The sequence below is a fragment of the Purpureocillium lilacinum genome (assembly GCF_023168085.1).
Source record: "Purpureocillium lilacinum CBS 284.36 DNA, scaffold_6, whole genome shotgun sequence".
Classification (NCBI taxonomy): domain Eukaryota; kingdom Fungi; phylum Ascomycota; class Sordariomycetes; order Hypocreales; family Ophiocordycipitaceae; genus Purpureocillium; species Purpureocillium lilacinum.
The window spans coordinates 829,314-851,021 of NW_027072116.1; the positions used below are offsets into that span (position 1 = coordinate 829,314).

Here is a 21,708-nt window from a genome sequence, read left to right on the forward strand (position 1 = left end):
CATATTGTACCGGTAATGAGCTTCCCCTGACGTCCGTAGCACTATATCACAGTCTACCTGACGACTGGTACGAGGCCTACGTGTGAAGTCGACCTTCGATTGAAGAGAGGAACCCCCATGGCTCCATGTCATCCAGCGTGGCATCCTCTAACGCGCTTGTCACTTCTGCTGCTAAATTCTATCAATAGTCCCAATCTGCAACCAATGCGGAACTAAGTTTGGGCCGCCCTGTTTCCATTCTGCATGAGTTGGTATCTGAAAGTTGTAGATGCTCGCATCGTTACCAACGGCGCAAACCGGCTCGTGTGACTAGGCGCCGTCACTGACTGCAAGCATCGCGCGCGATTCCTATATCCGCTTAAGTGAACCCCACGGGCTGCGAGAAAGCCGTTGCAAACCATCATCGTAACGGGCCGGCCTGGCAAGTATATTGTGCGACGTAAATCGAGGTCTTCCTACCACTGCACGGCGGCGGCAGCTGTTGTGCCGTCGACGTGCCTGATGCACCAGACCTCGTCGTAACGAAGGCGTCCATCACGGAATACATGCCCTCGGGCTACACACACACATTGCGATTTCTATAAATTCGCCTCAACCTAGGCTGTGTGTTTTGAGGTTTTGCTCCTCTAAGGACTGTCAGAGACGTGCTACTCCAACCACCCAGCCAGGCACCTATTCCGAAACCCAAATTCATCGCCTGCTCAAACTGCAACAAGCATCACCACTCTCAGGGGAAGCAACTAGCGGAGGTGACTCACTGCTGACAACATGTGCGAGCGATTCGAATACTACGAGCAGTGCCGCTTCTGCCATCGCAAGAGGCTCCTGCGCCGTACCCCCCCTCGTCCATGCTACTTCATCAACACGAGGTACCCGAATAACCCGGACGCTCACATTGGCGAGTGCCCTGACGGCATCAAACTGAGGTTGAGCGTCGAGATGCTTCCAGAGCGATGCCGATTCTGCGTCCGGGAACAGGAAGCGGCAAAGCGACAACGTCGTTGATCGAGCCCCATGTCGTGACGCACTGCAGGATTTCGGAGAGGTTGGTTCAAGGGCAGTGATATGGGCTTGGGGACGTTGGTGGTTTAACTCTTCGCCCTGGTGGCCTACATAAATCGATCGTCCACAGCATACAATTTCGAGACTCTTCCTTCTGCTAACCTGCACGCGAATGTTGTTCCAGTACCGCCAATCCAACGCCCCAAAAGATCCGTGAGCATTTTGACCAGGGGATAAGACGTCCAACATGTGCGAAAAAGTTGAGCGATACGACCAGTGTCCTACGTGCCACCGGAAGTGGCCGTCTGTCGGTTGGCCGCACCCTGAGGCCTGCGACATGGTCCTCGCGAAGTACGGCCGCGCCTGGGGGTCGTTCATGGGCCTGTGCGGCAAGTTAAACACAAGGCAGATCATCACCACGCAACTCTGCGGCTATTGCTCGTACCGCATCCGCACTGAGGAGGCGAGACGGCGGAGCGGCAGATAGACCTGACTCCTTGCCGTACGTGGAGCTTGCCCGTATGGCCGTCTTGTGCACCATATGGTGACGCACGGCATACAGCGTAGGCGAGGCAGATGCAAATCACTAGAGTAGGCGAGAAAATGGGTTGTTTAACTCATTGCTCTTGCGGCCTATAAATTGATCATCCACAGTATATGCCAAGTTTCTTCTTTTTCCATCTAGATCTATCACACGCACATCATCGCACAAGGCTTGTGTCGATCTCGTGCCAGTAACGCACTACCTCAGCAAAGCACACTCGCAATATGTAGAGCTTTCAAGAGAAAGGAGCTCTGCCCTCAATGCCATATCGTGCGGGGGCTTGGCTGGCTCGAGCCTGATGCCACTGACGCCTGCGTAAAGGTACGCGAGCAGTTTGGTCGCAATTGGAGGCCGAACATGGGAAAATGTGGCTCAATAGAACTGATGGAGATCCTTACCCTTCTTAGCGAGCCCTGCGCCGCCTGCATCCAAGCAGAACAGGAACGAAGACGTTACATAGGCCTGGGCTAGGTTGTTGTGCCCCAGGTTGTGTGTATGGCTATTGTGTGCGTGGATCGAGGCATGTCGTGACTCACGGGATGTAACCAGAATGGGGAGGGCTGATGCAGTGGCAAGTATCGGACCAGGGATGGCGGTTGCTTAACTCTACTTTCGTAGCTAACTTATATATATCGATCTCCTAAAGCCCACCTAAAGCCCATACCATGCTCTGTTTCTGCAATTATATCGACCTTGTTCCAGCATCACTAAACTCTTCCCACCGAGTCGTAGCACCAGTACATGTAACATCCTAGCGGACAACAGAAGAACACAGTCCATCATGTGCGAAGAGGTCGAGAGCCACGAGCAGTGTCCCCAGTGCCATCGCCAATGGTTTGTTGGCCAACTTGACCCTCGGATCTGTGGCTTGTTTCGCGACAAGTACGGCGACAAGTGGCAGGGCCGTCTATGGCACGTAAGAACATGCGAAAGCTTTAACCTCAGGCAAATCGTTCTCATTCTTCTGGTACCCTGCGCGAGGTGTACTCCGGTTAAGAGTGAACATAAACAGGAATAGCGCCCCAGATAGGGCGGGTGCGAACGTCCGGGCTATGGTCGCATGGCCTCCCTGTGCCTCGACCTGGGCAGGTAAGGACGTGCGGCGTGTTGCACGGGGTAGGCCTGACAGAGTAGACATGGAACAGACTGGGGATAGCAGTTGCTTAACACTCAACCCTCGTAACCTATGAAATCGATCTTCTAAGCGTGCCCATCCGGCTTTCATCTCCTACAACAATCTCGCATCGCGCAAGCCTTTCTTCCACTCATCAGCAAGCGGTACTTGACTCACTAGAGACTGGAACAAGCCAACATGGCCTGCAATGTTCGAACAACGTCTTCTAGACGTCGAGTGTCTCGAATGCCATATCATGACGCCTCATGGCCAGCCTGAACCTCGCATCTGTGACAAGTTCCTCGAACAGCTTGGTAACCGCAGTTACGAGAACCTGTACCGGGTCAAGTCTTGCGAAAACCATACCGTCAAGCGGGTCGAGCGCGTGGATGAGACGTCTTGCGAGTTGCATGCACGGGTGCTGGGGCACGGGCCCAGCACACGAGTCAGTTTGTAGACATGAAACACAAGCAAAGTCGGTCACTCGAGAGCACGAATAGAGACCAAATGTCCCGCAAAAGTGCCAAGTTGATTGTTTGCTGTAGGCTGGCTGTGGACTCAAAATCGTCGTCTCGTGTAATCACGTTCTTTGTTGAATTAAATCAGCATCCCGTGCTGCTCATCCGAAACATCGCGCCTGTCATGATTGAGCCCATGTCAAAGCTCCGCCGTCACAATGCCGCACAAATTCCTCCCAAACGCCCCTGAGGCTTTGTGCCGATGCTATTGCTCTCGCGAGCATCCGTGTTGTGCGTATAGTGATGCCCCCAACGCCTGTGCTGTCGTAAAAGTCATGCTGTCGTTCCGAGTGACCTTGCTTGGGAGACCCTACACCATTACGCTGAGCGGCGATCCCTCGAGGCAACGCTTCTTAACGCCCACGTCTCCGTCTTCATCAGCGTCCGACTCCTCGTCGAAGCTTGCATTAAAAACTTCGGAGAGTGCCTCGCGCTTTCGCTTGCCGTTGCTCTGCGACTCGCGCCCATCGACACTGCCGCCAACATTTGGCAATTCAGTGTCTGCCTTGGTCTCCCACGTCTCCATCTCAGTAGGGTCAAAGGGTCCAACGATGCCTTCACCTAAAGCTTTGCCTAAGCGCTCTCGGAGACCCAGGATTGGCCAGATAGGCACCCTCGTGTACTCGATCTCGAGGCCGGGAACGCGACCAAACTCGTCGCGCGGTGCCTTGAGCGGGTCGTGAAATCGTTCCAGGAACTTGGCGGTAACATGGCCGGTGTAGACGATAAACTCGGCTTCGTCCACGTCATGAGTCAAGATGTGAAGCTTGATGTCTTCGAACCGTGGACGCGGCAGGGTCGTCTTCGTCGGAGACGGGGTGGCCCACTGAGAGTCCCTCCTAGACGACGGTGGCGGGGCGTTGTAGAAGTGGCGTTGGGCCATGGCGAGGAACATGGCAACAAACTGCACGTCGTGGTCGGGATCCGCAGGTACGAGAAGTCGGGATCTCGCCTGCTGGAGTCGGAAGACCGGTGCGTTCCAGCTCCGCCCGGGGCCCGGGGCAATGCGGAAGAGAGTTCTCCGAACCACGGCCAACTGGTTCCGGCTGATGTAACACATCATGGGCAGGCCGGCGGGGTTGTGCGCCGTGGGGGTGGAGGGGCCGTAGGAGTCGGCGGGGCGGGTCGATATGGTTGTGAAGGAGGCCTGGGAGGACTTGGCGCTCTCCAGAGGGAAATTCCACATGACCTGGGTGCGGACCGCATCACGATAGACCCGGTCGCCGAAGAACAGGTGGAGCTCCGGCAGGAACAGCGGCTTGCCGAAGGCGCCGGGCCAAAGGGTTGACAGGATTGTCTTGATGAAGCTCGACGTCATGACGGGGTGCGGCGAGCCAGGTGTTAGGATCTCCGTCAGCGAGTCGCTCAGCGACGTGATTGTCTGCGACGGCTCCATGTGGCCCTTGGTCGGTCTGGGCGGCGACTCAGGCACGTTGAGCGGCGAGGGAGAGTCGCAACGCGGCAGCTTGTTGAAGCGCGCCCCGAGGAGCTCGGCGTGCTTGTCCGTCCAGCAAATGGGCCGAACAAAGAGCGACGCGCCTTCATGCTCGTGGAGGATGTCGTAGATGGAGTCCTTGGCTGGGCGGAAGATGCGGACGGCACGACGCCTGCGACGTTTGCTGACGGGCGTTGGGGGCGGTGGGCACATGGGGGCCGCTTCGTTGGCCGCCGTTATGGCCATGTCCGCGTCGATGACAGTCTCTGCTGGGAGCTGCGTCGTGGAAGGTGTTTCCGCAGGAGACGGCAGAGGAGCCAGACCCCGATCCTTGGGCGGAAGGAACGACGCGGGACTGACCATGGCGCGCAGATGTGCGACGATGGTGTTGTGCTGAAAGAGGGAGCTGAGCAGGGGGCGTCAGCGGGGAGGGCGGGCTTTTGGAGAATGGAGAAGGAGCAGCAGGCGGGCAGGCGGGGACTGACTCCAGTATCAGCATTGAGATGCCAGCCTTGGATGAGTTGCTCGTCAAAGTTTGTCTGCGCCGTGCTTGCTCGCCACGGGGCGACCTGTGACTCTGGCCGCGATGACGCGCTCGGGGCCTTGCTGGGCAGCGAACGGACCGATCCCTGCTGTTTACCCGCCGCGAGCGCAGGGCGCACGAGAGTTTGCACTAGTGGAGGTGAGGCGCGCACGGCCAGGCCCACCGAACGCGGGCGGGCAGAAAACACGAAAGGCGGTGCGTTGGAAGGGCGTTGCGCGCAAGGAACTCCCAGACGCAAACGGCGAGCAGGGGGAAAAAAATTGGATGATGGAGGTGAGCGACGAGATCGCGGTGAGACCGGGCGGGAGCGGGCAAGAAGGGGAGGCGCGACACAAGGGCGGCGAGATTGGGCTCTTGTACTCGCGCACTTGCATGTTGGTACCCCAGCCCGCCGACGGCCGCTAACCCGACTCTCTCGCCAGCGCTGGTCTGCTGCCCTGTGAAAGTACGCCTGTGGCCGCACAGGCAGGTCGGCGCCCTGAGGGGGGCCTGTGCTAGCGCTTGGGTCGGCAGCCTAAGTCGCTGCAGCCTGGTTGGCTGGTGGCGTGTCACAAGGGCGTACGCGTTCTACGGGTGGGTCGGGTGCTCGGGGAGGCGCGATCGTTGAGCGACTTCACGTGACTCCAGGCAGCCGGTGTGGAATCCGACGTTGCCAGGCTTGCACGCCAGCTGGTGTGGCAAATGCGCTGTGGCCGTGCAGCTCGCTCCGGCCGCCACGCCACAGGTCAGCTCATGCTCTGTAGGTTGCATTATTTTGTGCAGCGCACAACGGCCTGGGACCGTCTGACTGCCTGCCCCACACATTGACGACAGCTCCTCGACCACCACCACCACCACCATCACAGCCCCGCCGGCCACCCCGTTGTCCGCGCAAGACAGCTTCACTGAACAGCACTCACGTCAGTCGCCGTTCAAGATGCCGGTATGTCAGCGCCTCCCACGTCCCATGCACTATCCGAATGCGATTGCTGCATCGCGACACAGCATGGCCTTGCGCGCGCCCGCCATCTCCATGACGAAGCACCACCCCGTCAGCTAACCACTCTCCGTCTCTCCGTCTCTCAGGCCTACAACTCCGTCTTCAACGAGGACCCGAACCCTCCCCGCCTCATCGGCAACTTCCCGCTCCTCCCGCTGCGCACCAAGACCCGCGGCCCGGCCTACACCCTCCCCCTCGACCCCTCCCTGCCGCCCGCCGAGTCCCCCGACCCGGACAGCGAGAGCTACGACATCCTCGACGAGGTGCTGTCGCTCTTCCGCGCAAACACCTTCTTCCGCAACTTTGAGATACAGGGCCCCGCCGACAGACTCCTCGTCTACGGTATCTGGTTCCTCAGCGACTGCCTGTCCAAGATCAAGCCTCACGCGACCGTCCGCGAGGCCCAGAAGGATGTCATGAACCTGGCGCTCGACCTCAACTTTGCCATTCCCGGCGACCCGGCATTCCCGCTGAACCAGGTATGCTCTTATTCCATATGCTCATGTCCCCTCCACATGGGCGATGATGAACTCTGTCCCTTATGTCGGTGTACTGACTGCGCGCGCAGATGTACGAGGCGCCCAGGGACCGACAGGACGCCGAGCAGCTCAAGCAGTACATGTCGCAGGTGCGGCAAGAGCTCGCGACCCGGTTACTCGCCAGGGTTTACGCCGACGACGAATCCAAGCCCAGCAAGTGGTGGCTGAGCTTCACCAAGAGAAAGTTCATGGGCAAGGCGCTGTAGCTTGCCAATCGCGTGGCGTAATAGAGCAATGGATACATCAGTCACATTACATGACCACAAACACTGCTCTGTGGGTATGGCCTCGGCGCGTTGAAACTCGAATTAGATCAGTCCTCTCGAGGACAACCATCTATCCAGGGGTATCTCCTTATGATGGCTCTATACGCCTTCCGTGATGCAACTGTATCCCAAAGATTCGCCCATACACGGTCTGCCATGCTCACTCTGTCCTCTTCTTCTGAAATTTGCCTCGCGCAGATATCCTTCCTTCGGCCGGCAGCGCCCTCCATCCCGTAAAGACGTAGCCCTCAGCGCCGCCTCTTGCCGTCATCATCGGGTGCGTCCTGCCCGGAAGCACCTGCCAACGCCTCGCTCTGCTAGTCTGCACGCTCGCACCCAGCACCAGCGTCGGGTTGATAGGGTATTCAACGCTACCCTCCCACGTATCTAGCTCGGTGACGGACTTGCCTTCGGTTCCTGCAGGCGGGGACTGTATCCAGGCGGCGCGGCGCGCGATGCTGAAGCAGTCGGCCAGCTGGGTGAGCGGCTCGATGGACGGTGAGAAGATGGCGATCGGGCTTCCGCCAGCGAGAAGTGGTAGTACGTGGCGCAGAATTGAGATTGGGTCCATGGTGCTAGCCACAGCGAGACCGGAAAAGCCGCCAGCGCGAGCGGTATCAACAATCTGACGCGTACGCGCCCATCGCCGTCGCTTACGGTGGTAATTGCCTCGGCGGTTTGTCTTCCATGAGGCGAGCTCTTCTGGTGTGGCGTCGGCCGGCTTGTCGGAGTAGGCGCCATCCTCCTCGGGCTTGACTAGCTGGAGCCAAGATACTGGTAGCAGATGTGTGAAGAGTGGGTGGTAGGGATAAGGCGGGTTGGGGTCGCTGGCATCATAGTCAAAATACCGAAGGAGTGAGAGATTGGGTTGGGAGTTGGAGTGGATGAGGGTGATGTTGTTGGTGAGGGCGTAGTGGTCGTCGAGGTCGTCGCGGCGAGGCCGCTTGCGGGGATTCCGCAGCGCTTTGGGAGACGAAGGCGCAGCCGCGGGTTCTCCATCACCATTGCCATCTTCCTGCGCTGCCGGGCCCTGAGTAGATTCCGCCGCCTGCGCGTCATCGTGCTCGCCTTGATCATCTTCAGCCTGCGGATAAAGAATCCCCATTCTTTCCGCCATTGAAGCGACCATCAGGCCGCCAGTGTCGTCGATAGCCAGCCACCGTCCACCATGGGGTTCCTTCATCCCTTCGACCGGCGAGCCCCCGAAGTGTACATCGGCCCAGCATCCTACTAGAGCCATGGTCTCCTGTCGCAGCTCCATGATCTTGCTCGCGTCCTTGTCCTCGAGCATCCAGTACGCGAGCATCGGGACGTCGAGCGGCAAGACTGTGAATCGCCGCAGAAATTTGCGTTCCTTGAGAAGCTTATACTTTGACAGAGAATAGGACGTCTTCTGGTCGAGCGCCGTGTGCGACAGCATCAGCTTTGCAATCAGCTCCTTGCCTGCTGCCGTGCCGTTGCGCTTGAGTTCCTCGATCTCGGCCGGAGTGAGCGTCTGTCGCGCAGAGTCGTCGATGATTTCGCGATTCGATCGGGCAATGACAGTGCCGCTCTCATCCACCAGCGCAAGCTCCTCGCCGTCGGCAGGGACAATCACGTCCTCGCCATTGGCGGCAGCCTCCTCTGCCCTCGTCTCGGCCAGCACGTCGGCATTGAGCTCGATGCCGGGCACGACTCGTAACCGCGAGAAGTTCTCGCCCTCACGCTTGTCTTGTACTTCGTACGTGAGGTGAAACGGCCGCTCGATAATGAGGTTGCTCGGGAACGCGCCGTATTTGCCTAGCGAGATCGTGCTGCGCGGTGTCAGTCACTGGAGTAGCAGGGGTGTTGTCGCCGGGAAACGAACGTATTTGGTGTTACTTGGAGGACTCGGACATTGTCACTGGGTAGTCGCAATGCCACCCAGCCGTTTGGCTGGACCGTATTGCTCTGCATGGCGGAAGACGGTGAATTGATTGAATGTGATCGATTCGCAACCAGCGACAGAAAAAAAGTTGGGCTTGGGGAAGATGCGCTCACCGCGGTGAGCCCCGCAAATGCGAAGGCTCCACTTCGGTCAGCCAGCTCACCTTGGTCGATTTGGATCATCTGGTCTTTGCCACAGTGATCCTTTTCACAAAACACTCCAGGGAGTCTGAACTCACGGCATACAACTCATTCCGTATTCGCCAGAACATGCTAAGCTCACTTTCAAATACATAGTGAGTCGCGTCTTTCACGCAGTCTCATTCCTTTCGCTTCTTTTCACCCTGCTGCAGCTTCCCGGCGTACGGGCTACACAAGTCACCAAGCAAGGCCACCAGGCCGAAGAACGCATACAATATGATACTGATGAATCCAAAGAAAATGAAAGGGATGATGGTGTAGGTTGTAAGATCTGTGCACCGAGTCAGCAAGTTCTCAGAGGTACGCTGAGGGCAATACTCACAGACACCGCCTCCAGAGCGCTTCACGACGTCGTACAGTTCGCCGCGCATGATCTTCTCGGCGCCGGCTTCCCACTTCCACGGTCCGACGAGGCGGAACTTGGGGTTGAAGTTGGATCCCATGGCCCAGGTGAAGAACAGCTTCCAACCCTTGCTCATGACGTATGAGACAGTCGGCGCGGCACCCATGTCGACGGCTAGCTGGTAGGCGTACGCCTCGTGGTCGACTCCCCTCTTCGAGTTGAAGAAGTCGTATCCTGCGCGTGGGTTAAGCTTATAGCTGACTTCGTACGCCGGGACCGAGTCAGGGCTCTGCGTCCGTGGCACTTGTGCTGGGAAGTGGTTCTGGAGAAGGCGGAGGACCCAGAATTGGGCCTGCAGCTCGGCCAGGGGAGGCATGGCTCCGATCGATGGCCGGACGAAGCCGATGAAGCCTACCGTCACGTCGCCCTCCTTGTATACCCAGCGCACGTTGGCTTCTTCCACCACGGGGTACCCCTTGTCGAGGAACCAGAAGTTGGTATTGTAGCCGGTTGCCAGGACGATCACATCGGGCTTGAATCGCCGCTCCGGTGTATTCGTCCCCTCAATGGACAAGTTCATGTATCCGTCCTCACCAATCTCGGTAGGCCAGCTGGCGACATCAATCCTGCGTCCTTTAGTATCCTTGCGCTCAACGTTGATGATGGACTCGCGCAGCCTATTCCACCATGACTGCGATCGGTGGCCTTCGGAGATGTATGGCAGGGCGCGTGCTGACTTGCAAAGAAAGACTGCGCACGTTAACACGGCACGTTCACGTCCTACAAGATATGCCGAACTTACTGGAGTCGACGTTGCGGCGCTCTCTGCTGATCTGGCCCACCCACTGGTCGGGGCCCTCCTCCGTGCCGGAGATGAGTACATGCATCTTCTTTATCCACTGATCGTACGCGAGCCAGAGGAGCTGACTCCTCTGGAGGACCGGGTGGGCGTACGCGGTGTCGAACAGGCTCGCCACTGACGTGTCTACCGGTTTGTTGGGCCGGCTCGGCAGCTTCTGGCCTGCTCGCAACGGCGTCGGGATGATCTAGGCAGAACCCCCATGCGTGTCAGTGCCACACGGGGTTTCAAGGGGCCGATGGATCTGAGACATACCTTGGGCGCACAGAAAAAGCCGTCGCGATGGCACAACGTCACCGAGGCCGTCGGGGCCGTGACGGCGAGGTGCGCAATGTCCATGCCCGTCTCGCCGGCGCCGCAGACGACGACGTGCGTGTCCTTGCCAAACTGCGCACGCGTCTTGAACATGGACGAGTGCATGACGGACGGGACGTGTTCGATGCCCGGGATCGCCGGCACGTGGGGGTTCTCGTGGTTTCCGGAGCACACGGCAACAGCGTCGCACTCCCACGAGAACTTCTCGCCATTTGCCCTCTGGACGTCAAGGACGTGTCCGACCCCGTGGGTCCCTCGCCTAACCAGCCGGACCGTGGAGTTGCACTCGACGAGCCCGTCGATCTTAAAGGCCTTTGCATAGTCGTTCAGGTACTTGACGTAAACCTCGGGTGTGACAAAGTCGGCGGCATCGAGGGGGAGCCGAAAGTCGGAGAAGGCCGTCAGGTACTTGGACGAGACAAGCTGAAGTCTGGTTAGCGAAAGCTGAATCTGAGACTCGACGGGCCCCCAGGTTGACAGGCACCAGCTTGAGAGGAAGCGTACCTCTGCCTCTTCATATACCCTCTTGACGAAAGTGCCTCCAATGCATTTGGTAGACTCGAACAATCGAACTTCGATGGGGTCAATGGGAAAGAATTCATGGGCGGTTGCCAGGAACTTGAGCGTCGCGAGACCGCCCGGTCCGCCGCCTATAACGGCAACCTTCATCGTGGCCGGAGGGGGGCGGTAAGTCACAAGCCAGAGGGCTCAGAGATGTGAGTGTAGATGATGCACTCGTCCCTGATGGTTGACTTTACTTCGTATAGATGTTTTTGCCTGAAAGAGCAGCGAGATGACGAGACTTGACGGTCAGATTCCTCATGGGTGAGAAGGCGTCCTATGCAGCGGCAGCACAGGGAAATGAAGTGAGACTATATAGCGAAGTATGTCTATCAGCCCTGTATAGAGTGAAACCCGCTGAGTCCGCTCTGGAGTAACGCGGTCCATCTTTGGGGTGTCATTTACAGGTCGTAGTGCGGGCGCCGAGAGCTGAACCGTGCAGACGAAACTCCGACCGCTCACTCACACTTCCGCCGTCGACGCGAAACAAGCCCCCCGGAGATGGAAGGTTCGTACGGAAAGCAGGAGGGTCACATCCAGCGACCCGGCGGGTAGGTTCGCACGCGGCGGATGGAGCTGCTCAGGACAGTATCAACACCCGCCACGTGCGCACGCGGGAGCAACAAGTCGGATCTGCGGGAGCAGGCCGACTGCCTGACGGAGGGAGGAGGAGGCCGGGCCGAATATTCCCAAGGCGAGACATGGTGCCGAGGGAGCGAATGCAACGTGAGCGAAAAGTCGTACGTCCGCCTAGCCTTCCTCTTCGGGTCTCGCTTTCGTCGTTGCGCTCAGGATGGGGTCGACGGACCCGACCCATCGTCGACTCGCGCCATCGGGTCCATGCTCAGGCTGAAACAATTGCGTGTCTAACAGTCCCGTGTAGACTATACGGTGCCTACAGGGCAGTGGCCGGTTTACGAGCTCATGCTATTTGCATTTTCAGATTCGCGTTCTGTGAAATCGGGGTCGTCGAGGACGGTGAGCGCCTGTGCTTGAGACTCGTGGAGAGGAGTCAGATAACCTCATGCAGCGCGAGGTAGATGGTACGGAACTACGGATCCTTGATGATGCCGGCCAAGTCAACCGTCTCAACACAATAATATGGACTTGAGTCTCAATTGCCTTATTTGAGCGCCCCCATACACATTGGGGTTGCCACCGAGGTCGTTCTCATAGCGTTTTGCGTCAGCAGCGCCGCTCCCCTTCCGTCTCAGTAAGGCGACGATCAAATCTTTCTCAGAGGCACTTGCCATGTACACCCTTATCGACGATCACCACGGGTCCAGAATTCTGTCGTCTACTCAGCTCACATGGCCCACGAGAATGTCGCCCACTGAGAGCACGCCCTCGTGGCTGGTGCTGGACGCCGGACGCAGGACGCACGTCAATCCTCAGCGAGTTCCGCGAGAGCCTCGTGCACTGACCCCTCTGACCCGACTATTTCGCGCCAACAATTCCATCCACGTTCGAGAAGCATGTCATCTCGACTCACGGACTCTGCAGGGCCTCCACTTTCGACAAGAGGAGCGCTATTCGTAGAGCTAACTTTTGCTAGTTGTAGAGCCCGCCCTACAGCAGCAACAACGGCAGCAACGGTAGCAACGGCAGCAACGGTAGCAACGACAGCAACGGTAGCAACGACAGCAACGGTAGCAACGACAGCAACGGTAGCAACGACAGCAACGGTAGCAACGACAGCAACGGTAGCAACGACAGCAACGGTAGCAACGACAGCAATGTCAGCAACGATGGGAACAGTAGAAAACCACGTGCAATAGGCAGAGCGCCGCTATCGTCTCATACCTGCACACCAAAAATCGCTGGCGCAGCAGCATCAAATGGGGGTAGGGCGCGGCCGCGAAAAAATGTAGGACGGCTCTACAACTAGCAAAAGTTGGCTCTACGAATAGCACTCCTCTTCAACAAACCTCGATGAGATTCCTTTACCAATAGAGACCCATCGACGATGCGGTGGATACCGTGCGACGGGAGCGTTGAGACGAAACGACGATGCGCGAGGGTGGGACAGGCCACGAGGTGCAAGCCTCAAAATGCACGGAAGCGCAGCGATTGGTTGCCATGAGCCGTGGCTGAGAGGGCGGCCCTTAAGCTGTCTTCACCACTCGCATTCTGGGCACAAAAATACATTTCCATCTCAGCTCTGGGGGTCGAGCGGCGGCGACTGGACCCACGATATGGAGGCTGTGAGGTCTGGTGTAAGTCTGTAACCACCCCTTCAATCGGCTGCACTGTCCGCGGATGCCGGCTTGGACGAAGCCCAGTTGACCCCGACTATGGACTTGCAAATATTGCCAGGGACCTTTAGTCGTTGCCTCTTTTCTTCATCCGAGAAATTCGCACAGGTCAACCTGTGCAACGCAAGGTGAGGGAACCAGACGGAGCGGGTCCGAGAACCTGGAATGGGACAATGAGCGACGCCACCAACCATTCACGGGGCAATGGATCCAAGCCGTGGATGACTGCGTTCTAGAAGCGGGACGCGGACGGGAATATGCGGGACGAGCGGTGTCGCGACCCGGCTGCAGGGATCAATGGCAACGTTCAGGCTGCCCGCGTCTTTCGGTCACGCATGCGAGGCACATCACAGCGAAGACGCTCGCCGTTCGCATCCGGCAAACTTGAGAGCGGTTGGACAGAAGTCACAGTGAGACTCTAGCTGTGCCGACTCTAAACGGAAAGCCAGCATCGCTTCTTGGTGGTGTCCTCGGACACCGCCTGTTGCATGTACAGTCTGGTAGCCGCCTCAGAGTCCCATCCATCCCTCGGTGGCATCGGCATCGCCCTGCTTTCCACAGCTGGCACCTAAACCCTGTAAAGTGCAGCCCTTTGCACCTGGCGTGGCTCATAGGTGTCATCTCTTCCTGCTGTAGGCGCCGTTGCGTTAGTTTTCGCACGCTTGTCGGGTCGCACATAACGGGGCTGCGGGCGCTCCAAGGGGGGTCCGAGTCGCACAGATGCCACGCGCGACGGCGGCATCTGTCAGATGATGCCGGAGCGCGCGTTTTGGCAGGCTAATCGGCTGTTGTGCGCGGCGAATTCAGCTGTGAGAGTTCGCCTTGCTGGGCGAAGGGCGCCCGCGGCTGCGTGGTTGTGCCACGTCATAAATCTTATGTTCCCAGGTGCGCCGAAGATGGTTCTGGTGTTTCTCAGGGACTGGAGCTATATGGCTTCTCCGACATGACCGGGCGACCGCGAAATCAGTCAAGCTAACAACATGCTGGGGCATCACCATGTATAATAACCATGCCGCGGTCATACTGTGCTGTACTGCTTGAACTAACGTTTAGGAGATTGTCTTTGAGGTCTCAATCGCCGTCCTTGGCTCTGCTTGGGAGCCATTTGGAGCAGGACATGACTTTTACTCACACCAAATGCAAGTTCGAGCATTGTTATGTCAAAGAGCAGTCACTGAATCCGATGCAGGCGAGAGTATGAAAGTGGCCCATTGTTAATTTCCTTAAGCCTCCAACGGGGCCGTGATCGACTACGACCTCCCCTGCTTCTCAAACCAATCCGCAATCTCGCCCACGTTACGGTCAACACAGTCCGGCTGATCGTAATGTTGAAAATGCGACACTTCGTTGTTCCAGACAAGCTTTTTGTTCTTGGTGGGAATTGAATCGAAATGTCGCTTGGCTGCCGCGGCATTCATGCAGTTATCTCCGTGGATTATAAGGGCGGGTTTGTTCAGCTTCGCCACGCCGGGTACAGTGGTGTAACTGAAGTGATCCAAGTCGCTCATCACCGCGTAGCGGTTCTCAAAGTTCTTGAGCGTCCAGGGCCCGTACCATGACCAGACGACAGGGCCTGGGAGGCCGGCAAGAGACCCAGTCGTAGGGTCGGCAGCCTTTGGATCAACTAACGGCTGGTAGACGACTTCGCCGGTCTTCTCGTACAGGTCCCGAGCCTTTTGCGCTCGTTCAAGTCGTGCATTGTAGAGTGCCTCGCCTTGCTCCGGGGTCGGCATCTTCATCGACGCAATGTCGGCGCCCGGCTCCCAGGCGACGCAGCCGGAACAGATCATGTAGATGTCGGTTTCGCGATCGCGGAAATAACCCGTGACCGAGGCAACTGCCTTTACTCGATCGTCGTACGAGGCAATGTCCAGAGATTCGGGCCCGCCTTGGCAAATCCCAACGAGGAAAAGGTTCGATTTGTCCACGTCGCCTCGACTCACAAGGTAGTCGAGTCCCGAAACGGCGTCTTCGTTCTTCATCTTGGGGTTCTCAAGTCGCCGCGGCATTCCGGTGCTCTCGCCAACGGTGCGAGGGTCAAAGATCAAGGCGGCGTAGCCCTCGTCAGCCAGCCGCGTCGCATACTGTAGAGGTGCCTGCTCTTTGACGAAAGAGTAGGGTCCAATAAGGACGACTCCGGGCGGGTTGGAGACATTTGTCGGGCGATAAAGTATGCCTGCGATGGTCTCTCCGTGAGATGGATAAGTCACCTTCTCGGTGGTATATTGGCCGTGCCCAACCATGGTGCTTTCAGATTGTAGAAGAAAGTCAAGAAGTTGTTGTACAGGTAGATTTGATAGAACTGATAAAAAAGCCAGGCAGAGGCATTCAGCCTTGAAACGCGTATTTATAATTGCCGTACTTCTGGCTCCCATGTAAACACCATCACCTATCGGGAACGCAGCGGACAGCAGTTACAACTAGTTTTCGGCGTTACGATGAAGGTCAACCCGGCGGCTTGGTTTACTCCGCGCCGCTTGGACATACGGCAGTGACAAAACCGGCTTTCGGCGTTAGATCCACAATTCCCTTCGGCATCGGAGGCCCACACGAACACTGACGCCTCCCGGGGCGTGCAGCAGCTGAGAAGCTGTGCAGCACGACCGGCGCAATCACACAAGGCCGCGACGCCAGGACAGTTCATCCCGCACAGTACGAGCACCCGTCTAGTGTCATGGACTCCATGGGACATACATGGCGGGTTTGCCTCACCCTTCGGCGGACCCGGGACGGTACCCACATTTATCCCCGATTGCGGGTCACCGACCACGCCCCGCGACGGAAGGCAACGCTAAATTGAGGCAGAGACAGATTATCGCCGGGTATGGATGTCGATCGCCGACGCATGTTGGAAGTTAGGTTGTGCTTGGGCGCGCGGCCCGCAAGAGTCGAATTCGATGAGAGTCTCTTTCAGTGCAAGACGTTGCTGACGAGTAAGTGAGGACTGTAGCCTTCCGCCGCCGAATTGCTGCTTTTCCAGGTGGTTGCTTGTATGTACTGGTCTCCTTGCTAAACGTGGGGTCTCTAGTGGGTTCACGAAACGTTGCTAGATTGCCGTGTCCATGATTGTCCTTCTTGACGACGATGATTGATAGTCGGTGCCTGGACCATCACTCCAGAACTACACCTGGTCCGTACCAGGTCAAAAAGAAAAGAAAATACATTGCACTGCCGAAACAGAAGTAGAGACCCCAATCGACCTAACCAGGCATCATCAACAAAGAAACAGCTGGCCCGTATCTGGGGCGCGCCTCCTTCACGTAAGGTCGTCCATCAGCTGCCAAAAGCTATCGTGTGCTGGCTCGCCACATTGCTCCTGCCTAGGAACAGCCGTATCTGTCTGCTTGAGAGCTTCACTCTTTCCAAGCAGGTCTTGATAGACAAGATCAAATAGTGGCTCTTGCCGCAGCTGATTGTCCAAATCCTGCTTGGTATTCGCCATTGCGCCCGTAACCTGAAGAATTTCTTGTCCAGCATAATCTCCAGAGGGTATCTGCGCGACACGGTTGAAATTTCCCGAATCGTCGGTATAAAGGGCCGGGGGGTCTGGAATGGAGATGCAACTCAACACTTTCTGATACAGGGCCTGTACCACATCGTAAGCCAGGCCGGCCATGGTGTTTCGCGCTCTCATTGCATCCAGCCTCGCCAAGCCCCATTGCATGCATTTCATCGATGCTGGTAGGAGCTCCAGGTTGTCGCTCGGGAAGCCAAGGTATGTCGCTGCAACGAGCACCATAGCATCGAATGTAGCAAAAACAAGCGTGAATGACATGTGCATGTGAGATCCAGCTTGGCTGAACAGTCTGTTCTGCGACTCGAGCATCTGCAAGGCGGCCTTGAGGGCCTCCACGCGACTTGTGGAGAGGGAGGACATGAAAGGACGATGCAACGCGAGTAAGACAAAATAAACCTCAGTGATGAGCGTCTCGCGAGCGGCAGGGAGCCACGGATACTTGCAGTCAAGCGTAGGGGAGGGGGAGGTAGCCCATGCTGGAAGCCGGGAGATGTTGCTCACGACGGCGTTGTGTATCTTCTGGACCGTTTCTTGAGCGATCTTGCTTGTGACCTCAAGGTCATGAATGTCCTGAAGATACTTGAAGGCAGCATGATAGCCGCAGAGTATGATGTCAAATGGGGACAATATCACCTCTTGCTGGTCTTGCGGCGGGGATGCCGTCGGCGGGCTCGTTGAACTCACGACGCGTGGATCCAGTCTTGTAGCCATGGGCCGTCCGAGAACAACGGCCATGTGTGCGTCCCAGAGGTGCAAAACTAGCCACAGCTTTCTCCTCAATTTCACCTCTCGCGGCTTGCTGGCATCTGAAGCGACTTTGTTCGCATCGTACGGGCTGAGCTGGTGCAGGCCAAGCTCTTGAGCGTCTCGGATGGTGCTCCCAAGTGTATGCCAGGATTCAATAACAGAGCCAATGCTCTTCTCGAAGCATGCCTTCATCAGACCAGCCTGGATCTTCGATAACGGCATGTCTCGGCTCCCGAGCATACACATGATCCGATGCCCAGCAGTGCTATAGTCCGAGGCCAGGTCGGAAAAGTCGATGTCGGGCGCATATTTGAGGTCGTCCAGTATGTCATCGTATTGGACCGGTTGGTATAGCAGTGCGAGGGCGAGGACTTGAAGGAGTAGTGCCGGGAAATATCGTGTGTTGACGGGCAAGTACTCCGGACCCTGCTTCAGCGCAGTATACGAGACCTGGTCCCAGTCCGATAGTTCGTCCCGGAATATTGCCTCTTCGATAACATCGTAGTGCCAAGCGACGTTTGTGAAGAACGAATGAACTAGGATGTTCACATATTTCCGGTGTGGTATTTCCCTAATGAGACCGAGGTACTGAGCCGCCGCGTCGTTGTTTCGCCGGCTGTTGGCGAAGGTCGCCGGGTTGCGATCCGGCTCTCCGAGTTGCGACACAATCTTGAAGGTTCCTGTACTGCAACTGCTGGAGTATCCCAGCTGTCTCGACATCAATTGATCGATCACGGCCTCCGAGCCTGGCCTGGTGTCGGAAGGGATCTGAGATATTGACGCGTTCTCGATTGTCCCTAGTTCTGTCGTGATCGACTCGTAAGACATATACTCCTCCGCGGTGTGCTCATACAAGCAGATTTCCTACGATATGTCAGGACAAGTCGATGCACTGATGGGCCAAAAGATCGTACGGTCTTGCCCCGTCGGGTGCAGTGGAAACAGGGCTGCTGCCGGTCGCACTGATGCTAGTTAGATGATAATCTGGTCAAATCCCGGCCGTGAAACGCACTTTCTGTTTGCGCCTATGGCATTCGGAGCAAGAAACTGTCGGGCGCTTGCGCTTGCGCGGCAGCTGGGCGTCAGACGCATTTGCGTACGAACCAAGCATGGTGAATACCCAAACAAAGACGTCGGAGGTTCATGAAAAGGCGAGGAGCCGTTGATGTCTTACGGACTTTAGGTGATCGCGCGCCTGCAAAGCGAAGGCGGGGCCTAAAAGACGTATCGGGCGCCGTGCATTCAACGGTTACGAGGCCCATGCAATATTATGTCAGCGCGCCGCCTGTCACTAAACTTTAGTGGATGGAGCGCTGATCTGCCCGCTGGGCTGTCTTCAAACCTGGGCTGCTGGACGGACTGCCTGTTAGATTGGCTGCTTCATTACCTACGATCTTGATCAAGATTCGAGAGCATCTGTTCCCACCAAATCACTGGGAACACTATACGCCGGATGTGAGTGTCGAGTAACGCAATCTCTGGTGCGAGGCCGTTGGGGATCTTGAAGGTAAAGCGCGGTGGGCAGCGATGGTAGCGTAGGTATCCGCTGTAAGACGTGGATGTCACAGTCACAGTCTCACAGACACCGCAATGTGTCACCTTGATGTGTATGTACGAGCTCTATATGTAGTATGTACGTGTAAAACAAGCATGAGCCCAGCCTGCAGCTCCGCTAACAACCCGATGTGCGCCAGCCATGAAGCCCTTCTACCAACGAGGGCAGTTGATGATGAAACCCATGAGAATGCCCGAGATGAGACCAGCCACGGGCACCGTGATGAACCAGCCGAGGTAGATCCACGCGACCATCCGCCAGTTGATTGCCCGCCAGTCGCCGTTGCAGAGGCCGACACCTACAATGGCACCGGTGATGCACTGCGTTGTCGAGACGGGAAGCTCTGCAGACCAATTAGTATGGCACTTCACGATCAAGCACCTAATATAGGCAGCATACCAAGACGAGTGGCCACAATGACCGTGATGACGGAGCCCAGCTCCATGGAAAAGCCACGCGCCGGCGACATGAGCGTCACTCGGTTGCCCAGGTTTCGCATGATGTGATAGCCGTACGTCCAGAGACCAATGACGATGCCCACGCCGCCAAAGGCCAAAATCCACAGCGGCACGTTGGCTCCCTTGAGAGGAACCGCGCCGCTCTGCCAGATCTGGAAGATGGAGGCATATGGGCCGACGGCATTAGCGACGTCATTGGCGCCGTGGGTGAATGATGCAGCCGACGCGGTCATGATCTGGAGGAACGTGTAGAGGAATTCGGTACGGTTGTCGTAGTGCTTCGCGTGCGCGTGGATCTCTTCAACATCACCCGCGATGACGGACTTGTCCTTTTGCGAGCTGACAATGTCTTGATCGACGCCACGAAGAACAAGCCATTTCATGAACCACCACATGTAGGCGCGAGTATGCCATGGGGCATCCGGCTTGGGACCAACGAGGGATTTGTGAGTGGGCGCAGAGTCCTCGGGGCCCGGGGCAGGAGTCTCAGACCCAGTAGCCGTCTTCTCATGCTGGCCCTCGATGTCATTGGTGGCGGCGGCGGCAGTGCGTGCTCGGCGAGCGTCAAGCTCCTCCCGTGTCAGGTGGCCTTCGTAGAAGTTGCGCACAACGCCCTTGAAATCGGCAGGCGGCGGAGGAACCTCGCCGCGTCGCAGCAGGAATGGCCCCTGTAAGATGTGCCAGGCTTTGAGCTGCCAGTCCTCCTTGACGACGATACGGTACATCCATGGGACGAGGAAGAGGGCCATGAGCAGACCCCAGCCGGCACCAACGGCCACGATGACGCCCGGAATTTGCGCATCGGTGAGGTTGACATCGTAGTCACCGCCCTTCCAGATGAGTAACATGACGATGAGAGAAGCCGTAAGCCAGAAGTATATGGGGACGAGCATCAGACCCTTCATAGTCGGGTTCGATCGTAGAAGGACGCCGCATTTGGTGAGGAGGAATATGCAAGCACCAAAGGCTCCTGCCATCACGGGCGAGATGATCCATGCCATGAAGACCTTTCAAAGAGTGGATGGTCAGCAGTCGAATCATTGCATGTCGCGATCAAAGAACGAACCTGCACCACGCCCTGCTTTAGGTCGACCTTTCCGTTCTTGTAGCCCACCCAAGTGATGCCATCACCACCGAGAGCGGCGACGCCCATACCCAAGACACCGCCAAGGATGGAATGGGTCGTCGAGACGGGCATGCCCAGCCGGGTAGCCATGGTAAGATAGCTTGCGGACGCAATGACAGCGCAGACCATACCGAGCATGAGCAAGGCAGGCTCGTCATTGAAGGCCGTAGTGTCGACAACCTTGGTACGGATGGTGTCCGCCACACGGCCGCCGACACCAAGAGCACCGCTAAATTCCATGACGGAAGCGCCCAGCATAGCCTGCAGGTAGGTGATGGAACGGGAGGAAACTGAGCTGGCCCAGGAGTTGGCGACATCGTTGGCGCCAATGTTCCATGCATCTAGGAACGCAAAGATCGTGCCGACCGCCAGCAGAAAGTCATATTGGTGGAGGGCCATGGTGACGAAGCCGATTAGCCGTCGCTTTAGCCACGCTCTAAGCTTCCCTGAAATAGAAGGGCAACTTAAACGCAATCGGGACCGGAGGCTCGTTCTTTTCAGGTGATCGGTGGACGAGGGCGAAGTGTAGCTTGGGAAAGAGACGACGACCAGGAGCGTAAGTGCCAGGAAAGGTCTATATAGGCCGGACAGGTTCAGGTGGCGGCGCGTCTCTCGGATCATCCAGGAAGGCGGGCAGCACAAAGGATCGGCTTAGAACAGATAGCGGTAGCAAGGCGCAACCCACATGAAGCTGGTCGACCGGCATGTCTAGAGCGGCCAGGTGGAGAGCGGCCAAGACCGCCAACGGGACAGCCGTCTGCACTGACGGGTTCTGTAGACAAGCCGTGGTGGAATTGCCTATTCTCATTGGAGAATCTGCCTTCGAGTCCGCATGTCCGTAACTGCAGCTTGCGCCCCTGAACATCGCTTGCCGAGGTGCCAGGAGGTCCCCGTCGTGGAGCCGTCCAGCATCATGCCAGGGGTG

The 21,708-nt window shown here is 57.3% G+C and overlaps 7 protein-coding genes across 7 annotated transcripts; 1 reads left to right on the forward strand and 6 right to left on the reverse strand.

The window, feature by feature from the left end:
- Positions 1–3,488: 3,488 nt before the first annotated feature.
- Positions 3,489–4,976, reverse strand: PLICBS_008168 (uncharacterized protein; the record flags this gene model as incomplete). The annotated part of the gene is made up of 1 exon (XM_018324341.2): positions 3,489–4,976. The coding sequence occupies one exon, from the start codon at positions 4,974–4,976 to the stop codon at positions 3,489–3,491; it is 1,488 nt and encodes a 495-aa protein (XP_018177520.2).
- Positions 4,977–6,073: 1,097 nt separating this feature from the next.
- Positions 6,074–6,881, forward strand: PLICBS_008169 (tRNA (adenine(58)-N(1))-methyltransferase non-catalytic subunit trm6; the record flags this gene model as incomplete). Its single annotated transcript, XM_018324340.2, has 3 exons — positions 6,074–6,079; positions 6,223–6,615; positions 6,705–6,881. 3 exons carry the CDS (start codon positions 6,074–6,076, stop codon positions 6,879–6,881), a joined length of 576 nt encoding a protein of 191 aa, XP_018177519.1.
- Positions 6,882–7,101: 220 nt separating this feature from the next.
- Positions 7,102–8,818, reverse strand: PLICBS_008170 (tRNA (adenine(58)-N(1))-methyltransferase non-catalytic subunit trm6; the record flags this gene model as incomplete). The annotated part of the gene is made up of 2 exons (XM_065601336.1): positions 7,102–8,734; positions 8,802–8,818. The coding sequence occupies 2 exons, from the start codon at positions 8,816–8,818 to the stop codon at positions 7,102–7,104; spliced, it is 1,650 nt and encodes a 549-aa protein (XP_065457408.1).
- A 348-nt stretch (positions 8,819–9,166) lies between these two features.
- Positions 9,167–11,233, reverse strand: PLICBS_008171 (uncharacterized protein; the record flags this gene model as incomplete). Its single annotated transcript, XM_065601337.1, has 4 exons — positions 9,167–9,318; positions 9,370–10,140; positions 10,193–10,436; positions 10,505–11,233. 4 exons carry the CDS (start codon positions 11,231–11,233, stop codon positions 9,167–9,169), a joined length of 1,896 nt encoding a protein of 631 aa, XP_065457409.1.
- Positions 11,234–14,630: 3,397 nt separating this feature from the next.
- PLICBS_008172 (uncharacterized protein) lies at positions 14,631–15,623 on the reverse strand (the record flags this gene model as incomplete). Its single annotated transcript, XM_018324337.2, has 1 exon — positions 14,631–15,623. The coding sequence occupies one exon, from the start codon at positions 15,621–15,623 to the stop codon at positions 14,631–14,633; it is 993 nt and encodes a 330-aa protein (XP_018177516.2).
- A 1,013-nt stretch (positions 15,624–16,636) lies between these two features.
- On the reverse strand, positions 16,637–18,755 carry PLICBS_008173 (uncharacterized protein; the record flags this gene model as incomplete). The annotated part of the gene is made up of 3 exons (XM_018324336.2): positions 16,637–18,508; positions 18,559–18,606; positions 18,657–18,755. The coding sequence occupies 3 exons, from the start codon at positions 18,753–18,755 to the stop codon at positions 16,637–16,639; spliced, it is 2,019 nt and encodes a 672-aa protein (XP_018177515.2).
- Positions 18,756–19,351: 596 nt separating this feature from the next.
- On the reverse strand, positions 19,352–21,182 carry PLICBS_008174 (phosphate-sensing transcription factor; the record flags this gene model as incomplete). Its single annotated transcript, XM_018324335.2, has 3 exons — positions 19,352–19,542; positions 19,599–20,664; positions 20,724–21,182. The coding sequence occupies 3 exons, from the start codon at positions 21,180–21,182 to the stop codon at positions 19,352–19,354; spliced, it is 1,716 nt and encodes a 571-aa protein (XP_018177514.2).
- Positions 21,183–21,708: the final 526 nt, after the last annotated feature.